The sequence below is a fragment of the Oncorhynchus clarkii genome, chromosome 9 (genome assembly GCF_045791955.1).
Source record: "Oncorhynchus clarkii lewisi isolate Uvic-CL-2024 chromosome 9, UVic_Ocla_1.0, whole genome shotgun sequence".
NCBI classification, from domain to species: domain Eukaryota; kingdom Metazoa; phylum Chordata; class Actinopteri; order Salmoniformes; family Salmonidae; genus Oncorhynchus; species Oncorhynchus clarkii.
This window is the reverse complement of record NC_092155.1, coordinates 70,708,292-70,724,086: the sequence shown is the minus strand read 5'-3', so window position 1 is coordinate 70,724,086 and position 15,795 is coordinate 70,708,292. Positions and strand designations below refer to the sequence as shown.

The 15,795-nt window shown below is 46.5% G+C and overlaps 1 protein-coding gene across 1 annotated transcript in view; it reads left to right on the top strand.

Moving 5' to 3' along the window:
* Positions 1-15,795, top strand: part of LOC139416889 (plexin-B1-like) — a 36,341-nt gene that overhangs the window by 15,397 nt on the left and 5,149 nt on the right. The window contains exons 21-37 of the mRNA XM_071166048.1: positions 10-252; positions 360-536; positions 769-917; positions 1,657-1,757; positions 2,023-2,240; positions 2,413-2,591; positions 2,731-2,797; positions 3,454-3,600; positions 3,774-3,942; positions 4,134-4,237; positions 5,333-5,417; positions 5,710-5,876; positions 6,843-7,003; positions 11,004-11,151; positions 11,361-11,425; positions 11,712-11,787; positions 11,935-12,009. Coding sequence (XP_071022149.1) covers positions 10-252; positions 360-536; positions 769-917; positions 1,657-1,757; positions 2,023-2,240; positions 2,413-2,591; positions 2,731-2,797; positions 3,454-3,600; positions 3,774-3,942; positions 4,134-4,237; positions 5,333-5,417; positions 5,710-5,876; positions 6,843-7,003; positions 11,004-11,151; positions 11,361-11,425; positions 11,712-11,787; positions 11,935-12,009 — 2,331 coding nt within the window. The remainder of the gene's footprint in view (positions 1-9; positions 253-359; positions 537-768; positions 918-1,656; positions 1,758-2,022; positions 2,241-2,412; positions 2,592-2,730; positions 2,798-3,453; positions 3,601-3,773; positions 3,943-4,133; positions 4,238-5,332; positions 5,418-5,709; positions 5,877-6,842; positions 7,004-11,003; positions 11,152-11,360; positions 11,426-11,711; positions 11,788-11,934; positions 12,010-15,795) is intronic.

Sequence of the window (15,795 nt, the reverse complement as noted above, 5' to 3'; positions counted from 1 at the left end):
CCTCTCCAGTTTGAGACGCGCTGTGCCGTGAGCAGCTCCTCTCTGATGCTGTGCCCTACGCCTGCCGTGGGGACGGAGGCCCACAGTGCCCGGGTCAAGGTGGACTTCCTACTGGATAACCTGCACTTTGACTTCAGCGCTGTGGGCAGCGGAGCTTTCAGTTACGAGCTCAACCCCATCCTAATCCCACTGAACCAGAATGACCCCAGCAAACCCTACCAGCACAAACCTGGCAGCATCATCTCTGTGGAGGTGTCTGCTACATCCCATCTCAACTACCATAACAGCTTCTGCAACAGTTTTTCAGAGCCTATGAGTGTTGTCTGTTTTTGTCTAATATCAGTATGGTTCTGAATCAGGGGGAGAACCTGGACCTGGCCATCTTTAAGGAGGAGGTGGTGGCTCTGATCGGGGATGGGGTGTGCTCGGTGAAGACCTTGACCCATAACCACCTCTACTGTGAGCCTCCATCCAAGCAGCCCTCAGTGATGGCCAGCAAGAAGCAGGAGGGCATGGATTCTCTCCCCGAGTTCACTGTACGTCCTCACTCCTTGGGTTACCACTGTTGAAATTGGAAATCAGAGAGGGCACGTCTTACATTCTGGAGGATAGTCACACCTGTAACTCTGAATGTGATGAGTAATGCTGTTGATGGATGATCTAGTGACTATATTTGTGGTGATAGTAGGGTTGAGATGTGCGGTTGAGATGTACAGTATAAAACACATCAATCCTCCCACTCTAAAATCCATCGCTGTCTTGTCCCAGGTCCAGATGGGCAACCTGAACTTCTCCCTGGGCAGAGTGCAGTATGACACCCAGGTCCAGTCCACCTTCCCACTGGAGGCCCAGGTGGGCTTGGGGGTGGGGGCCTCCATCGTAGCCCTCATCGTCCTCATCATAGTGCTCATATACAGGTGGGTGTGGGAGTGGGGCCTCATCATTGTCCTCATCATTATGGTCCTATACAGGTGGGTGTGGGGCCTGCATCGTAGCCCTCATCGTCCTCGTCATAATGCTCATATACAGGTGGGTGTGGGGGTGGGGCCTCCTCATTGTCCTCATCATAATGCTCATATACAGGTGGGTGTGGGGGTGGGGCCTCCATCGTAGTCCTCATCATAATGCTCATATACAGGTGGGTGTGGGGGTGGGGCCTCCTCATTGTCCTCATCATAATGCTCATATACAGGTGGGTGTGGGGGTGGGGCCTCCATCATAGCCCTCATCGTCCTCGTCATAATGCTCATATACAGGTGGGTGTGGGGCCTCCATCATAGCCCTCATCGTCCTCATCATAATGCTCATATACAGGTGGGTGTGAGGCCTCCATCATGGCCCTCATCGTCCTCGTCATAATGCTCATATACAGGTGGGTGTGGGTGTGGGGCCTCTATCATAGCCTTCATCGTCCTCGTCATAATGCCCACATACAGGTGGGGGTGGGGCCTCCTCATTGTCCTCATCATAGTGCTCATATACAGGTAGGTGTGGGGCCTCCATCGTAGCCCTCATCATCCTCGTCATAGTGCTCATATACAGGTGGGTGCCGACACAGTCATTAGTCTACCAAGTATAAACCATTTCATCTGTTCAAAGTAATGCTCGGTATACTGGATGTGAGTTCTTCTGTCTGTCCATATGTCTCTCTGTCAGGAGGAAGAGCAAACAGGCCGTGAGAGACTACAAGAAGGTCCAGATTCAGCTGGAGAATCTGGAGACCAGTGTGAGGGACCGCTGCAAGAAGGAGTTCACAGGTATGAGAAAGCACCATAAGCAATAAATTCACATATAAATGTTTTATTTCTTTATTTAATTTATATTTAACCAGGTTTTTCTTGTTGAGATAAACATCTATTTTTCAAGCGAGACCTGGACATAACAGCATCTTATATCTCAAAAACCTAAAGTGGACATAAATAAAGTGGGTTTTTTTTCGGGTGTGGGTTGCATATGCTGTTGCTAAAAAGATTTTAATTCTATCTCAATGTGTTTTGTTTCCCTCCCTCTTCCTTTGTGCAGACCTGATGACTGAAATGATGGACTGTTCCAGTGACCTGGTGGGTTCTGGTATCCCCTTCCTGGACTACAGGGCATATGCAGAGCGCATTTTCTTCCCTGGCCACCGGGAGTCGCCACTGAGGCGAGATTTGGACGTGCCGGAGTGCCGTAGACAGACGGTGGAGCAGGGGCTGGTTCAGTTGTCCAACCTCCTCAACAGCAAACTATTCCTCACCACGGTAACCTCAACTGACTCTGAATAAGTATGATGTCCAGTCTCTTTTGTTGTTGACTGAACTCAAACTACCTCAATGGCATTCAGACTCTAAAACATCTATAGTAATATCATAGTAATATCATAATGCATATATTTAATGCTTCTCTTTCACTGTGTCACTGTTTTGACCCCAGTTCATCCACACCCTGGAGGTGCAGCGGACCTTCTCCCCTCGGGACCGGGCCTACGTGGCCTCCCTGCTCACCGTGGCCCTGCATGGGAAGCTGGAGTACTTCACTGACATCCTGAAGACTCTGCTCAATGACCTGGTGGTGCAGTACATGGCCAAGAACCCCAGACTGATGCTCCGAAGGTGAGGTGGATGATCTGTAGGATGTTCTCCTCAGTCTTGGTAATGACAGGCTTCTTGCGAGGTCTTCTAAAGTCTGTTGTGGATGGGTGTTCTTATCAATAGCAGACACATTCATATCGAATATGATGTCCTGTTTCAGAACTGAGTCAGTGGTGGAGAAGCTGCTGACCAACTGGATGTCAATGTGTCTGTTTACCTTCCTGAGGGTGAGTCTCTCAGCCTGCCATGTCCCCATTCACCTCTCGTGTCTCCTCACTAAAGAGACAGAGAACCATGTCCCCATTCACCTCCTGTGTCTCCTCACTAAAGAGACAGAGAACCATGTCCCCATTCACCTCCTGTCTCCTTACTAAAGAGACAGAGAACCATGTCCCCATTCACCCCCTGTCTCCTTACTAAAGAGACAGAGAACCATGTCCGCATTCACCCCCTGTGTCTCCTCACTAAAGAGACAGAGAACCATGTCCCCATTCACCTCCTGTGTCTCCTCACTAAAGAGACAGAGAACCATGTCCCCATTCACCTCCTTTGTCTCCTCACTAAAGAGACAGAGAACCATGTCCCCATTCACCCCCTGTCTCCTTACTAAAGAGACAGAGAACCATGTCCCCATTCACCCCCTGTCTCCTTACTAAAGAGACAGAGAACCATGTCCGCATTCACCCCCTGTGTCTCCTCACTAAAGAGACAGAGAACCATGTCCCCATTCACCTCCTGTGTCTCCTCACTAAAGAGACAGAGAACCATGTCCCCATTCACCCCCTGTGTCTCCTTACTAAAGAGACAGACAACCATGTCCCCATTCACCCCTTGTCTCCTTACTAAAGAGACAGAGAACCATGTCTCTGTGTTGTGTTATTAGGACACTGCAGGGGAATCCTTCTACATGCTGTTCAGAGCCATTAAACACCAGGTGGACAAGGGACCGGTGGACGTTGTGACAGGAAAGGCCAAGTATACACTCAACGACAACAGGCTGCTCCGCGAGGATGTAGATTACAAAACCCTGGTGAGAGCACAGCACACACAATCCCTGATGTCCCTTTACCATTAATACACATCTACATGCAAGGCTTTCTGTTGCATTACAAAGCAGAGGCTGGAAAGGAAGGAGTTGTGCAGCATGGTGAAGTAGTCCTTGTTTCAGGATAGTGGTATAATGATCCACCAATAACCTTTCAGACACTGAATGTCCTCATGCCAGCGACAGGCAACGGTGGCATGCCCCAGACGGCTCCTGCCAAGGTGCTGGACTGTGACACCATAACCCAGGTGAAGGAGAAGCTCCTGGAGCAAGCATGGAAGAGCATGTCCTTCTCCCAGAGGCCCCACACAGACTCTCTCCACCTGGGTGAGCCTCCGCTACAGCTCTCTATCATTCACTGTTAATATGAAAAGGTGACATCCTCGTCCACCCTGGCATGCCAGGTTGAAGTCAAGCCAAATAACATGTATCCAAGTTAATGGACATACTCAGAATCCCTCCTTGGTCGTGTCATTTAAAATGAACTGTTTCATTTTCTGTATTGTGTCCTTGATCAGAGTGGCGTGCGGGCACAGCAGGTCACCTGATTCTGTCTGACGAGGACCTGACGTCAGTGGTGCAGGGCTCCTGGAAACGCCTCAACACCCTGCAGCATTACAAGGTCAGACACAGCAGATCAAACATCCCATCACATTATATCCCTCCCTATCCCCCTTAAAGGGAAAGTTCAATATTTTGGCTATAAAGCCATTTTTTCTACTAACATGCTAGCTGCTCCTGCAGACTTTGTCATTGCGCAAACATCAGTTAGCAATGCCTCCAGAAACTACCTTGAAATTGCACACAGAGACATACAAATGGTATCCATGAATTTATCTGACTCTGGGGAAGTAGATAAAATGTGTAACAATCCCTTTAAACAGAATGACTAACTACATCACTGTAAAGTCTCCTTTTTGTTACTTTGTTAAAGATATACTTCTCCATAATTTCAAAAAAGCTTTATGGAAAAAGCACACCATGCTCTCAGGCACCAAAACAAGCCATACAGATACCCACCATGTTGTGGAGTCAACAGAAGTCAGAAATAGCATTATAAATATTCACTTACCTTTGATGATCTTCATCAGAATGCACTACCAGGAATCTCAGTTCCACAATAAATGTTTGTTTTGTTCAATAAAGTCCATAATTCATGTCCAAATACCTCCTTTTTGTTCACGTGTTTAGTTCACAAATTCAAATTCACGAGGCGCAGTCACTTAGTCCAGACGAAAAGTCAAAAAAGTTATATTACAGTTCATAGAAACATGTCAAACGATGTATAGAATCAATCTTTAGGATGTTTTTAACATAAATCTTCAATAATGTTTCAACCGGACAATTTCTTTGTCTTTAGAAATGAAAAGGAACGCAGGTCGCTCTCACGGCCGCAATCGGACCAAATTTACACTGTATCTTGGATAGGCAAAGACTTGAAAACCTACAAACCTCAGATTTTCCACTTCCTGGTTGTATTTTTTTCTCAGGTTTTTGCCTGGCATATGAGTTCTGTTATACTCACAGACATCATTCAAACAGTTTTAGAAACTTCAGAGTGTTTTCTATCCAAATGTACTAATAATATGCATATCTTAGCTTCTGGGCCTGAATAGCAGGCAGTTTACTCTGGGCACCTTATTCATCCAAGCTACTCAATACTGCCCCCAGCCATAAGAGGTTAACTTGATTTCATGATTTCACAAATGGTCTGCAGGTTCCGGATGGAGCCACTGTTGCACTGGTACCCCGGAACACCAAACACATCCACAATGACAGCCATGATTACATTCCTGGAGAGAGTGAGTCTGCACAATGACAGCCATGATTACACTCCTGGAGAGATTGAGTCTCAACTAATCTATAATCTAGGGCAGCATGGTCATAGGATAGTGTTTAGCATCAATAGAACACAACAACCACATTCAGACAATTCACACAATATTATTTTGTTATGGTGTGATACTGTATAACTAGCAATGGTGTTTTTCTGAAGAAACTGTATTATGGGGGACCTTACCTTATCTACCAAGACTAGGTCAGAGATGGCCTGCAGGGGCACTGTGTGACCATGCGTGTTCCTCTGTCTTACAGAGACACCTATGTTGGACGATGGGGACGAGGGAGGCGTGAAGCTCTGGCACCTGGTGAAAGCCAACGAGGAGCCAGAGCTTCCCAAACACAGGCGTGGCAGCCTGAGGGAGAGAGAGAGGGCCAAAGCCATCCCTGAGATCTACCTCACTCGCCTACTCTCCATGAAGGTGCCATAATGCACATGCAACACAATCCCACACACACAGGCTCACCCAAAAACAGTATTTGTAACAATTTACACTCAACATTTGCACATATTTATTCCCATAACTTCCTGCTCACCCTCCCAGGGCACACTGCAAAAGTTTGTGGATGACTTGTTCACAGTGAATAATATGCATATCTTAGCTTCTGGGCCTGAATAGCAGGCAGTTTACTCTGGGCACCTTATTCATCCAAGCTACTCAATACTGCCCCCAGCCATAAGAGGTTAACTTGATTTCATGATTTCACAAATGGTCTGCAGGTTCCGGATGGAGCCACTGTTGCACTGGTACCCCGGAACACCAAACACATCCACAATGACAGCCATGATTACATTCCTGGAGAGAGTGAGTCTGCACAATGACAGCCATGATTACACTCCTGGAGAGATTGAGTCTCAACTAATCTATAATCTAGGGCAGCATGGTCATAGGATAGTGTTTAGCATCAATAGAACACAACAACCACATTCAGACAATTCACACAATATTATTTTGTTATGGTGTGATACTGTATAACTAGCAATGGTGTTTTTCTGAAGAAACTGTATTATGGGGGACCTTACCTTATCTACCAAGACTAGGTCAGAGATGGCCTGCAGGGGCACTGTGTGACCATGCGTGTTCCTCTGTCTTACAGAGACACCTATGTTGGACGATGGGGACGAGGGAGGCGTGAAGCTCTGGCACCTGGTGAAAGCCAACGAGGAGCCAGAGCTTCCCAAACACAGGCGTGGCAGCCTGAGGGAGAGAGAGAGGGCCAAAGCCATCCCTGAGATCTACCTCACTCGCCTACTCTCCATGAAGGTGCCATAATGCACATGCAACACAATCCCACACACACAGGCTCACCCAAAAACAGTATTTGTAACAATTTACACTCAACATTTGCACATATTTATTCCCATAACTTCCTGCTCACCCTCCCAGGGCACACTGCAAAAGTTTGTGGATGACTTGTTCACAGTGATCCTGAGCACTAACCAGCCAGTTCCCATGGCTGTCAAGTACTTCTTTGACCTGCTGGATGAGCAGGCTCTGCAACACAACATCACAGACTCTGAGACCATCCACATCTGGAAGACTAACAGGTAACAACTCAGCACTACTACTGGTTTATTTGCTTGCAAACACTGAAGTGTTTCATATCTTTTATAATAACAGCAACCAATACAGATCAGGGCCTCGTCATTGAAGGAAAGGTTCACCCATTTTGAATGTTATATTGTTTTTGTGCATCTCCGAGTGATGTTATATCTATTCTCTGGGTCATTTCACGTTTTCATGAGTATCTGAGTTATTGGCGTTCAAGCAGGCAGAAATCCGGCCGATGTGACAAAGCATCGCGATAAAGTCTCTCACTACACTAGAAGTTAATAGGAATATGACTTTTAGATAGTGAAAACATCTATCATACATGTCAGATTTCAATACTGGCCAATGTTCTCAAAGTCAGTGTATATGTGGAGAAACGTCTATTTTTCTCTAAAGTACGTAATGTTACGATTCCAAAGCTATACGATACTACAGATAGCAAGTTAATTCAAATCAAATCAAATGTTATGAGTCACATGCGCCGAATAGGTGTGAAACTTACAGTAAAATGCTTACTTAAGAGCCCCAAACCAACAATGCAGTTTTAAAAAATATGGATAAGAATAAGAAATCAAAAGTAACAAGTAATTAAAGAGCAGCAGTAAAATAACAATAGCGAGACTATATACAAGGGGTTACCGGTACAGAGTCAATGTGCAGGGGAACAGGTTAATTGAGGTAATATGCACATCAAATCAAATTAAATTTATTTATAAAGCCCTTCGTACATCAGCTGATATCTCAAAGTGCTGTACAGAAACCCAGCCTAAAACCCCAAACAGCAAGCAATGCAGGTGTAGAAGCACGGTGGCTAGGAAAAACTCCCTAGAAAGGCCAAAACATGTAGGTAGAGTTATTAAAGTGACTATGCATAGATGATAACAACAGAGAGTAGCAGTGGTGTAAAAGAAGGGGGGATGCAAATAGTCTGGGTAGGCATTTGATTAGTTGTTCATGAGTCTTAGTGCTTGGGGGAGAAGCTGTTTAGAAGCCTCTTGGACCTAGACTTGGCGCTCCGGTATGACTAGGGTGGCTGGAGTCTTTGACAATTTTTAGGGCCTTCCTCTGACACCGCCTGGTATAGAGGTCCTGGATGGCAGGAAGCTTGGCCCCAGTGATGTACTGGGCCGTTCGCACTACCCTCTGTAGTGCCATGCGGTCGAAGGCCGAGCAGTTGCCATACCAGGCAGTGATGCAACTAGTCAGGATGCTCTCGATGGTGCAGCTGTAGAAACTTTTGAGGATCTGAGGGCCCATGCCAAATAATTTTAATCTCCTAAGGGGGAATAGGTTTTGTCGGGCCCTCTTCACGACTGTCTTGATGTGCTTGGACCATGTTAGTTCGTTGGTGATGTGGACACCAAGGATCTTGACGCTCTCAACCTGCTCCACTGCAGCCCCGTCGATGAGAATGGGGACGTGCTCAGTCCTCTTTTTCCTGTAGTCCACAATCATCTTCTTTGTCCTGATCACGTTGAGGGAGAGGTGGTTGTACTGGCACCACACGGCCAGGTCTCTGACCTCCTCCCTATAGGCTGTCTCATCGTTGTCCGTGATCAGGCCTACCACTGTTGTGTCGTCGGAAAACTTAATGATGGTGTTGAAGTCGTGCCTGGCTGTGCAGTCATGAGTGAACATGGAGTACAGGAGGGGACTGAGCACGCACCCCTGAGGGGCCCCTGTGTTGAGGATCAGCGTGGCGGATGTGTTTTTACCTACCCTTTCCACCTGGGAGTGGCCCGTCAGGAAGTCCAGGATCCAGTTGCAGAGGGAGGTGTTTAGTCCCAGGGTCCTTAGCTTATTGATTAACTTTGAGGGCACTATGGTGTTGAATGCTGAGTCATTGAATAGCATTCTCACATAGGTGTTTCTTTTTTCAAGGTGGGAAAGGATCTTCTGTGGATCTGTTTGGGCAGTATGCACATTGGAGTGGGTCTAGGGTTTCTGGGATAATGGTGTTGATGTGAGCCATGACCAGCCTTTCAAAGCACTTCATGGCTACAGGTAGTCATTCAGGAAGGTTATCTTAGTGTTCTTGGGAACAGACGCTATGGTGGTCTGCTTAAAGCATATTGGTATTACAGACCCGGACAGTACACGTCCTGGTAATCCGTCTGGCCCTGTGGCCTTGTGAATGTTGACCTGTTTAAAGGTCTTACTCACATCGACTGCGAAGAGTGTGATCACAGTGTTGTTGTGCTGGTGTTCTCATGCATGTTTCTGTGTTATTTGCCTTGAAGCGAGCATAGAAGTAGTTTAGCTCGTCTGGTAGGCTTGTGTCACTGGGCAGCTCTCGGCTGTGCTTCCCTTTGTAGAATGTAATGGTTTGCAAGCCCTGCCACATCCGACGAGCATCAGAGCCGGTGTAGTACGATTCGATCTTAGTCCTGTATTGACACTTTGTCTGTTGGATGGTTCGTCGGAGGGCGTAGCGGGATTTCTTATAAGCTTCTGGGTTAGAGTCCCGCTCCTTGAAAGTGGCAGCTCTAGCCTTTAGCTCAGTGCGGATGTTGCCTGTAATCCATGGCTTCTGGTTGGGGTATGTACGTACGGTCACATAGGGGACGACGTCATCGATGCACTTATTGATGAAGCCAATGACTGATGTGGTGTACTTGTCAATGCCATTGGAGGAATCCCAAACAGTCATGCTTAGCATCTGCTTAATCAGACTTTTTCATTGATCTAGTCACTGGTGCTCCCTGCTTTAATTTTTTATGGAATCAGGAGGATATAATTACGGTCAGATTTGGCAAATGAAGGGCAACGGAGAGCTTTGTATGTTTCTCTGTGTGTGGAGTAAAGGTGTTTTTTTCCTCTGGTTGCACATTTAACATACTGATAGAAATTTGGTTAAACAGATTTAAGTTTCCCTGCATTAAAGTCCCCGGCTACTAGGAGTTATTTTTTTTGCTTATGGCGGAATACAGCTCATTCAATGCTGTCTTAGTGCCAGCCTCTGACTGTGGTGGTATGTAAACAGCTACGAAAAATACAGATGAAAACTCTCTAGGTAGATAGTGTGGTCTACAGCTTATTATGAGATACTCTACCTCAGGCGAGCAATAGCTCGAGACTTCCTTAGATATCGTGCACCAGCTGTTATTTACAAAATACACAGTCCGCCGCCCCTTGTCTTACCATATGCCGCTGTTCTATCCTGTCGGTGCAGCATATAGCCAGCCAGCTGTATGTTGATAGTGTCATCATTCAGCCACGACTCCGTGAAGCATAAGATATCACAGTTTTTAATATCCATTTGGTAGTTTAATCTTCCGCGTAGATCATCTATTTTGTTGTCCAAAGATTGCACGTTTGCTAGTAGAATGAAAGGAAGTGGGGGTTTATTCGATTGCCTACGAATTCTCAGAAGGCAGCCCGCCCTCCGGCCCCTTTTTCTCCGCCTCCTCTTCACACAAATCACGGGAATCTGGGTCTGTTCCCGAGAAAGCAGTATATCGTTCGCGTCAGCCTCGCCAGACTCGTTAAAGAAAATTATTCTGCCAGTCCGTGGTGAATAATCTCAGTCCTGATGTCCAGAAGTTATTTTCGGTCATAAGAGACGGTAGCGGCAACATTATGTACAAAACAAGTAAACAAATATGTTACAAACAACGCAAATAACCTACCAAAATAACACAATCGGTTTGGGCACATAAAACGTCTGCCTTCTGCTCCATCTTACTTACATTATTATTACAATTATCTCACATCTCAGAAAATATTTGTAATGTTGAAGTTCTTGTTGAGGAAATTTGTGCTAATGTTAGATTTTTAAGCTTGCACTCAATAGAATCACATTCACTCCCACAATAGCCCAGAATGCACCGGGTGGCCCATTGACGTAGCATGGGCAATATTACCCATCTTCTCGAAAGTACATCTGCGATTGCGAATGTTAGACTACACTCTGTGAGGCACATTGGTCTACGGGTTGAACATGGTGAGATTGTAGACTCCTAAATTGATTGAGCTACTTGTTTGTTTTCCCACCAGTTTACCCCTGAGGTTCTGGATTAACATCCTGAAGAACCCTCAGTTCATCTTTGACGTTCAGGCATCAGACCACGTGGATGCTGTGTTGTCTGTCATAGCCCAGACCTTCATGGATTCCTGTACCATTGCAGAGCACAAGCTGGGCAGGGTGAGACAAACACGGAGAGGAGACATTACTGAGAAGGTTAATGGCCTGGAGGAATGGAAGGTCTAGCAGAAATGAAGGGAAAGTAGAGATGCCAGGGGGGATTGAATGAAATAAAGAAGAACAGAGAGAGAGTACGAGAGCATGCAGGTGCTAAACACTCATGGAACCGTACTGTGTTTTGAGTAGAACATTTTATTTTTTCATTCTAGGACTCTCCTATCAACAAGTTGCTGTATGCCAGAGATATCCCACGGTACAAGCAGATGGTAGAGAGGTGAGAATATGACCCTGGGCAAGGCAGAGAGGGCACAGCCAATCTGTCAGTGCCATGGAGCGGGCTCACTGAGCATGCAGGGATTCTTCTGGGGAGAGTCTGTCGGCTTGGCAGCACACACCACTGCCGTAGCTATATAGGGAACTCATGTCAGAAGAATTGTAATGTATTCATTTGCATGAAATTGATGAATTAGTGTTGTATGAGACATGGATAGCATATGGATATTATGGAAGGTGCAATAATCTCAGATTCCCATTCCTTCACTACCCCCCCCTCCTTTCAGATACTATGCTGACATCAGGCAGACCATTTCTGCCAGTGACCAGGAAATGAATTCTGCACTTGCAGAACTGTCTCGAGTATGTTACATTTTAAAATAACTACACCTTGGTGCATGTTTTGAGATGAATATTGTGCTGTAGGTCTTAGGTTGTTTTTCTATAGATCACGTAGAAGTTTTGTACCAACAAAGTTTTACTGAGTATTTCTACCTTCTTTCTTTACAGAATTATGCTGGCGAGGTGAACTACCTTGTGGCCCTGCATGAACTGTATAAGTACATCAACAAGTACTATGATCAGGTGAGTCCTCCATTTCTATCCATCGAGGCTTTTCAGCCCCTTCCTTGTAATTTCCATTAGATGTTAAGCTAGCTGAGATAAACAAAATCAATTGTCTGTCTTAAAGTAACTGTCCAGTGTTTCCAGATTTCTCTAATATGACCTATAATTAATTACAATATGAGTGAAATAGTTTTCCTTCCAAATAGTTTTGATTAAGTATGTTAAAAAAGAAGCGAGTAGACCGCTGAGAATGACATCATGTTCTATGAGGAAATAGCAAGCATTTTTTAAATCGGTCTGTTTCAGATATACATGTTTTTCAATTTTTGCCACAAATAAGAGTATAGGATGAGTCAGCAACATTATTTGGGTATGAGTTAACAGAATATTAACTTCTAATCAATAATGGCTTTTGATCGTCTTGAATGGCCTTTTCTATTCAAAACTTTGGAAGCTTTTAACTTTCCAGCGGAAATAATACATGTAATTAAAGATATTGTATAAATATCCTAAAGCAAAAATGTACACAAAAAAAATACATTATTGGATTTTTTCAGAATACTCAAAAATCTCAAGTTATAAAATTAACGTGGAATAATCAAAATAATGGCAATAGGAAAAAAGGAAAAGAATAACTGATGAATTAAAGCCTTTAAATGGACCACAAACAAATATGGAATATTTAGGATGCTTAATAAATGACCATAAACAACACATATATAAAGATAATTCATATTGTTGAGTAATGGAATAAAGTTGAGATTTAATTCAATTGAATAATATTCCCCAAAATCTTATAGGTAGAATAAACCTCTTTAGAATGGCTGCCAACGTTTTTGTATACATTTTCTGTATTATTTTTGGTAATAGCAATTATCCCACCGAAGACATTCTGTAAAAAAGTATACTCGATCATTATAGACTTTATATGGGCACATAAAATTCTTAGAATAAAAATACAAGTTTTACATCTTCTTAAATCTGAGGGTGGTTTTAACCTTCCAAACTTGGAATTGTATCAACTCGCTACCCAAGGCTTTTACATGTGACATATAGGTAAATGCACTAAAGAAGAACAACGGGTACATGTTTAAGATGTGCATGCTCATCCTCAGAATCTTTTTACGTGTCTATTTTCGGAGGATAGAGCTAAGAACATTAACAACTTCATAGTTAAGAACACTATAACGATATGGAAGAAAATGAAAAATATTTTACGAGAACCAATATCACTCCCTAGAAACACAACCTTACGGAATAATCCTTGGATAGCTTTACAGAATGAATCAAGGAATAGGCCCACATGGAAATCAAAAGGCGTAGAAACCGTAATTTACTTGGTAACCGAAAATATTTTTTTTTCCATGACAGGATTAAAAGTAATTTTTGACTGACCAATGTAGATAGTTTCAAATACATGCAGCGTAAAAGTTACATATCACAAAATTTCGATTTGAAATCTTTTGGACATCAGAGCTGTAATGCTCCGGGTGTCGTGGGTGTGGAGTCAAATGCAGGAGACAGAGAGTTCAATGCTGCGCGTCTTTTAACCGCACCAACGCACCACAGGGTGCTCACAAAAGTTACGTTCCCAAAACACAGGGAATCAAAATGTACAATGGGAGACAATCCCGACCGGGCACTAACACGTGCCTATACCACAGAGCCGAAGGTTACATAGACATAATCCCGCACAACAACCAGGCGGGCCGGCTGTCTAATAAAGACAAACTAATTAAACATACACAGGTGCTACCACTCAACATACAAGGAGGGGGTGGAAAAACAATCAGTGGCAGCTAATAGGCCGGTGACGACGACCGCCGAGCGCCATCCGCCCGGGAAAGGGAAACACCCTCGGTCGGACTCGTGACAGTACCCCCCCCCCCCTGACGCGCGGCTCCCGCAGCGCGCCGACACCGGCCTCGAGGTCGCCCCCGAGGATGAGGTGCAGGGCGATCCGGATGGAGGCAATGGAAATCCCTCAACATGGAGGGATCCAAGATGTCCCCCACCGGTACCCAGCACCTCTCCTCCGGACCGTACCCCTCCCAGTCCACGAGGTACTGCAGGCCCCTCACCCGGCGTCTTGAGTCCAGAATGGCCCGGATCGTGTACGCCGGGGACCCCTCGATGTCCAGCGGGGGGGGAGGGACCTCCGGTACCTCACTGTCCTGCAGGGGACCAGCTACCACCGGCCTGAGGAGAGACACATGAAACGAGGGGTTAATACGATAATAGGAAGGGAGTTGTAATCGATAACACACCTTGTTTATTCTCCTCAGGACTTTAAAGGGCCCTACACACTGCGGACCCAGCTTCCGGCAGGGCAAGCGGAGAGGTAGGTTTCAGGTCGAGAGCCAGACCCTGTCCCCCGGTACAAACACGGGGGCCTCACTGCGGTGGCGGTCAGCACTCCTCTTCTGCCGTCCACTCGCTTGTCGTAGAGATTCCTGGACGGCCCTCCAGGTCTCCTTGGAGCGCTGTACCCATTCCTCCACCGCAGGAGCCTCGGTCTGGCTCGGATGCCATGGTGCCAGGACCGGCTGGTACACCAACACACACTGAAAAGGGGACACGTTAGTAGAGGAGTGGCGTAGTGAGTTCTGAGCCATTTCAGCCCAGGGAATGTATCGTGCCCACTCCCCTGGCCGATCCTGGCAATACGACCGCAGAAACCTACCCACCTCCTGGTTCACTCTCTCCACCTGCCCATTACTCTCGGGGTGATAACCGGAGGTCAGGCTGACAGAGACCCCCAAGCGTTCCATGAACGCTCTCCATACCCGGGACGTGAATTTGGGGCCCCGATCAGAAACGATGTCCTCCGGCACCCCGTAGTGCCGGAAGACATGGGTGAATAGCGCCTCCGCAGTCTGTAGGGCTATAGGGATACCGGGCAACGGGAGGAGACGGCAGGACTTAGAGAACCGATCCACAATCACTAGAACCGTGGTGTTCCCCTGAGACGGCGGGAGATCGGTTAGGAAATCTATGGACAGATGTGACCATGGCCGCTGTGGAACGGGGAGGGGGTGTAGCTTCCCTCTAGGAAGGTGCCTAGGAGCCTTACTCTGAGCGCACACTGAACAGGAGGAGACATAACCCTTAACGTCCTTAGCCAACGTAGGCCACCAATACCTCCCCTGAAGGCTCCCCACTGTCCTCGTCACCCCAGGGTGACCCGAGGAGGGTAGGACGTGAGCCCACTGAATCAGTTTGTCCCGAACACCAAGCGGCACGTACCTTCGCCCCGCTGGACACTGAGGAGGCGCGGGTTCAGCCCGTAACGCCCGCTCGATGTCCGAGTCCACCTCCCATACCACTGGGGCTACCAGCTTCGAGGCGGGAAGGATGGGAGTAGGTTCGGTGGACCCATCCTCCGTGTCATAAAGGCGGGACAGTGCGTCAGCCTTCACGTTCTGGGAGCCGGGTCTATAAGACAAAGTAAACCGGAAGAACATGGCCCACCTTGCCTGACGTGGGTTAAGTCTCCTAGCTACCCGAATATACTCCAGATTCTGGTGGTCGGTCCAGATGAGAAAGGGGTGTTTAGCCCCCTCAAGCCAGTGTCTCCACACCTTCAGAGCTCTAACCACCGCTAGCAACTCCCGGTCCCCCACATCATAGTTACGCTCTGCTGGGCTGAGCTTCCTTGAGAAGAAAGCGCAGGGGCGGAGTTTTGGTGGCGTACCCGAGCGCTGTGATAGCATGGCACCCACCCCAGCCTCGGACGCGTCCACCTCCACTATGAATGCTAGAGAGGGGTCCGGATGCGCCAACACGGGCGCATCAGTAAACAGC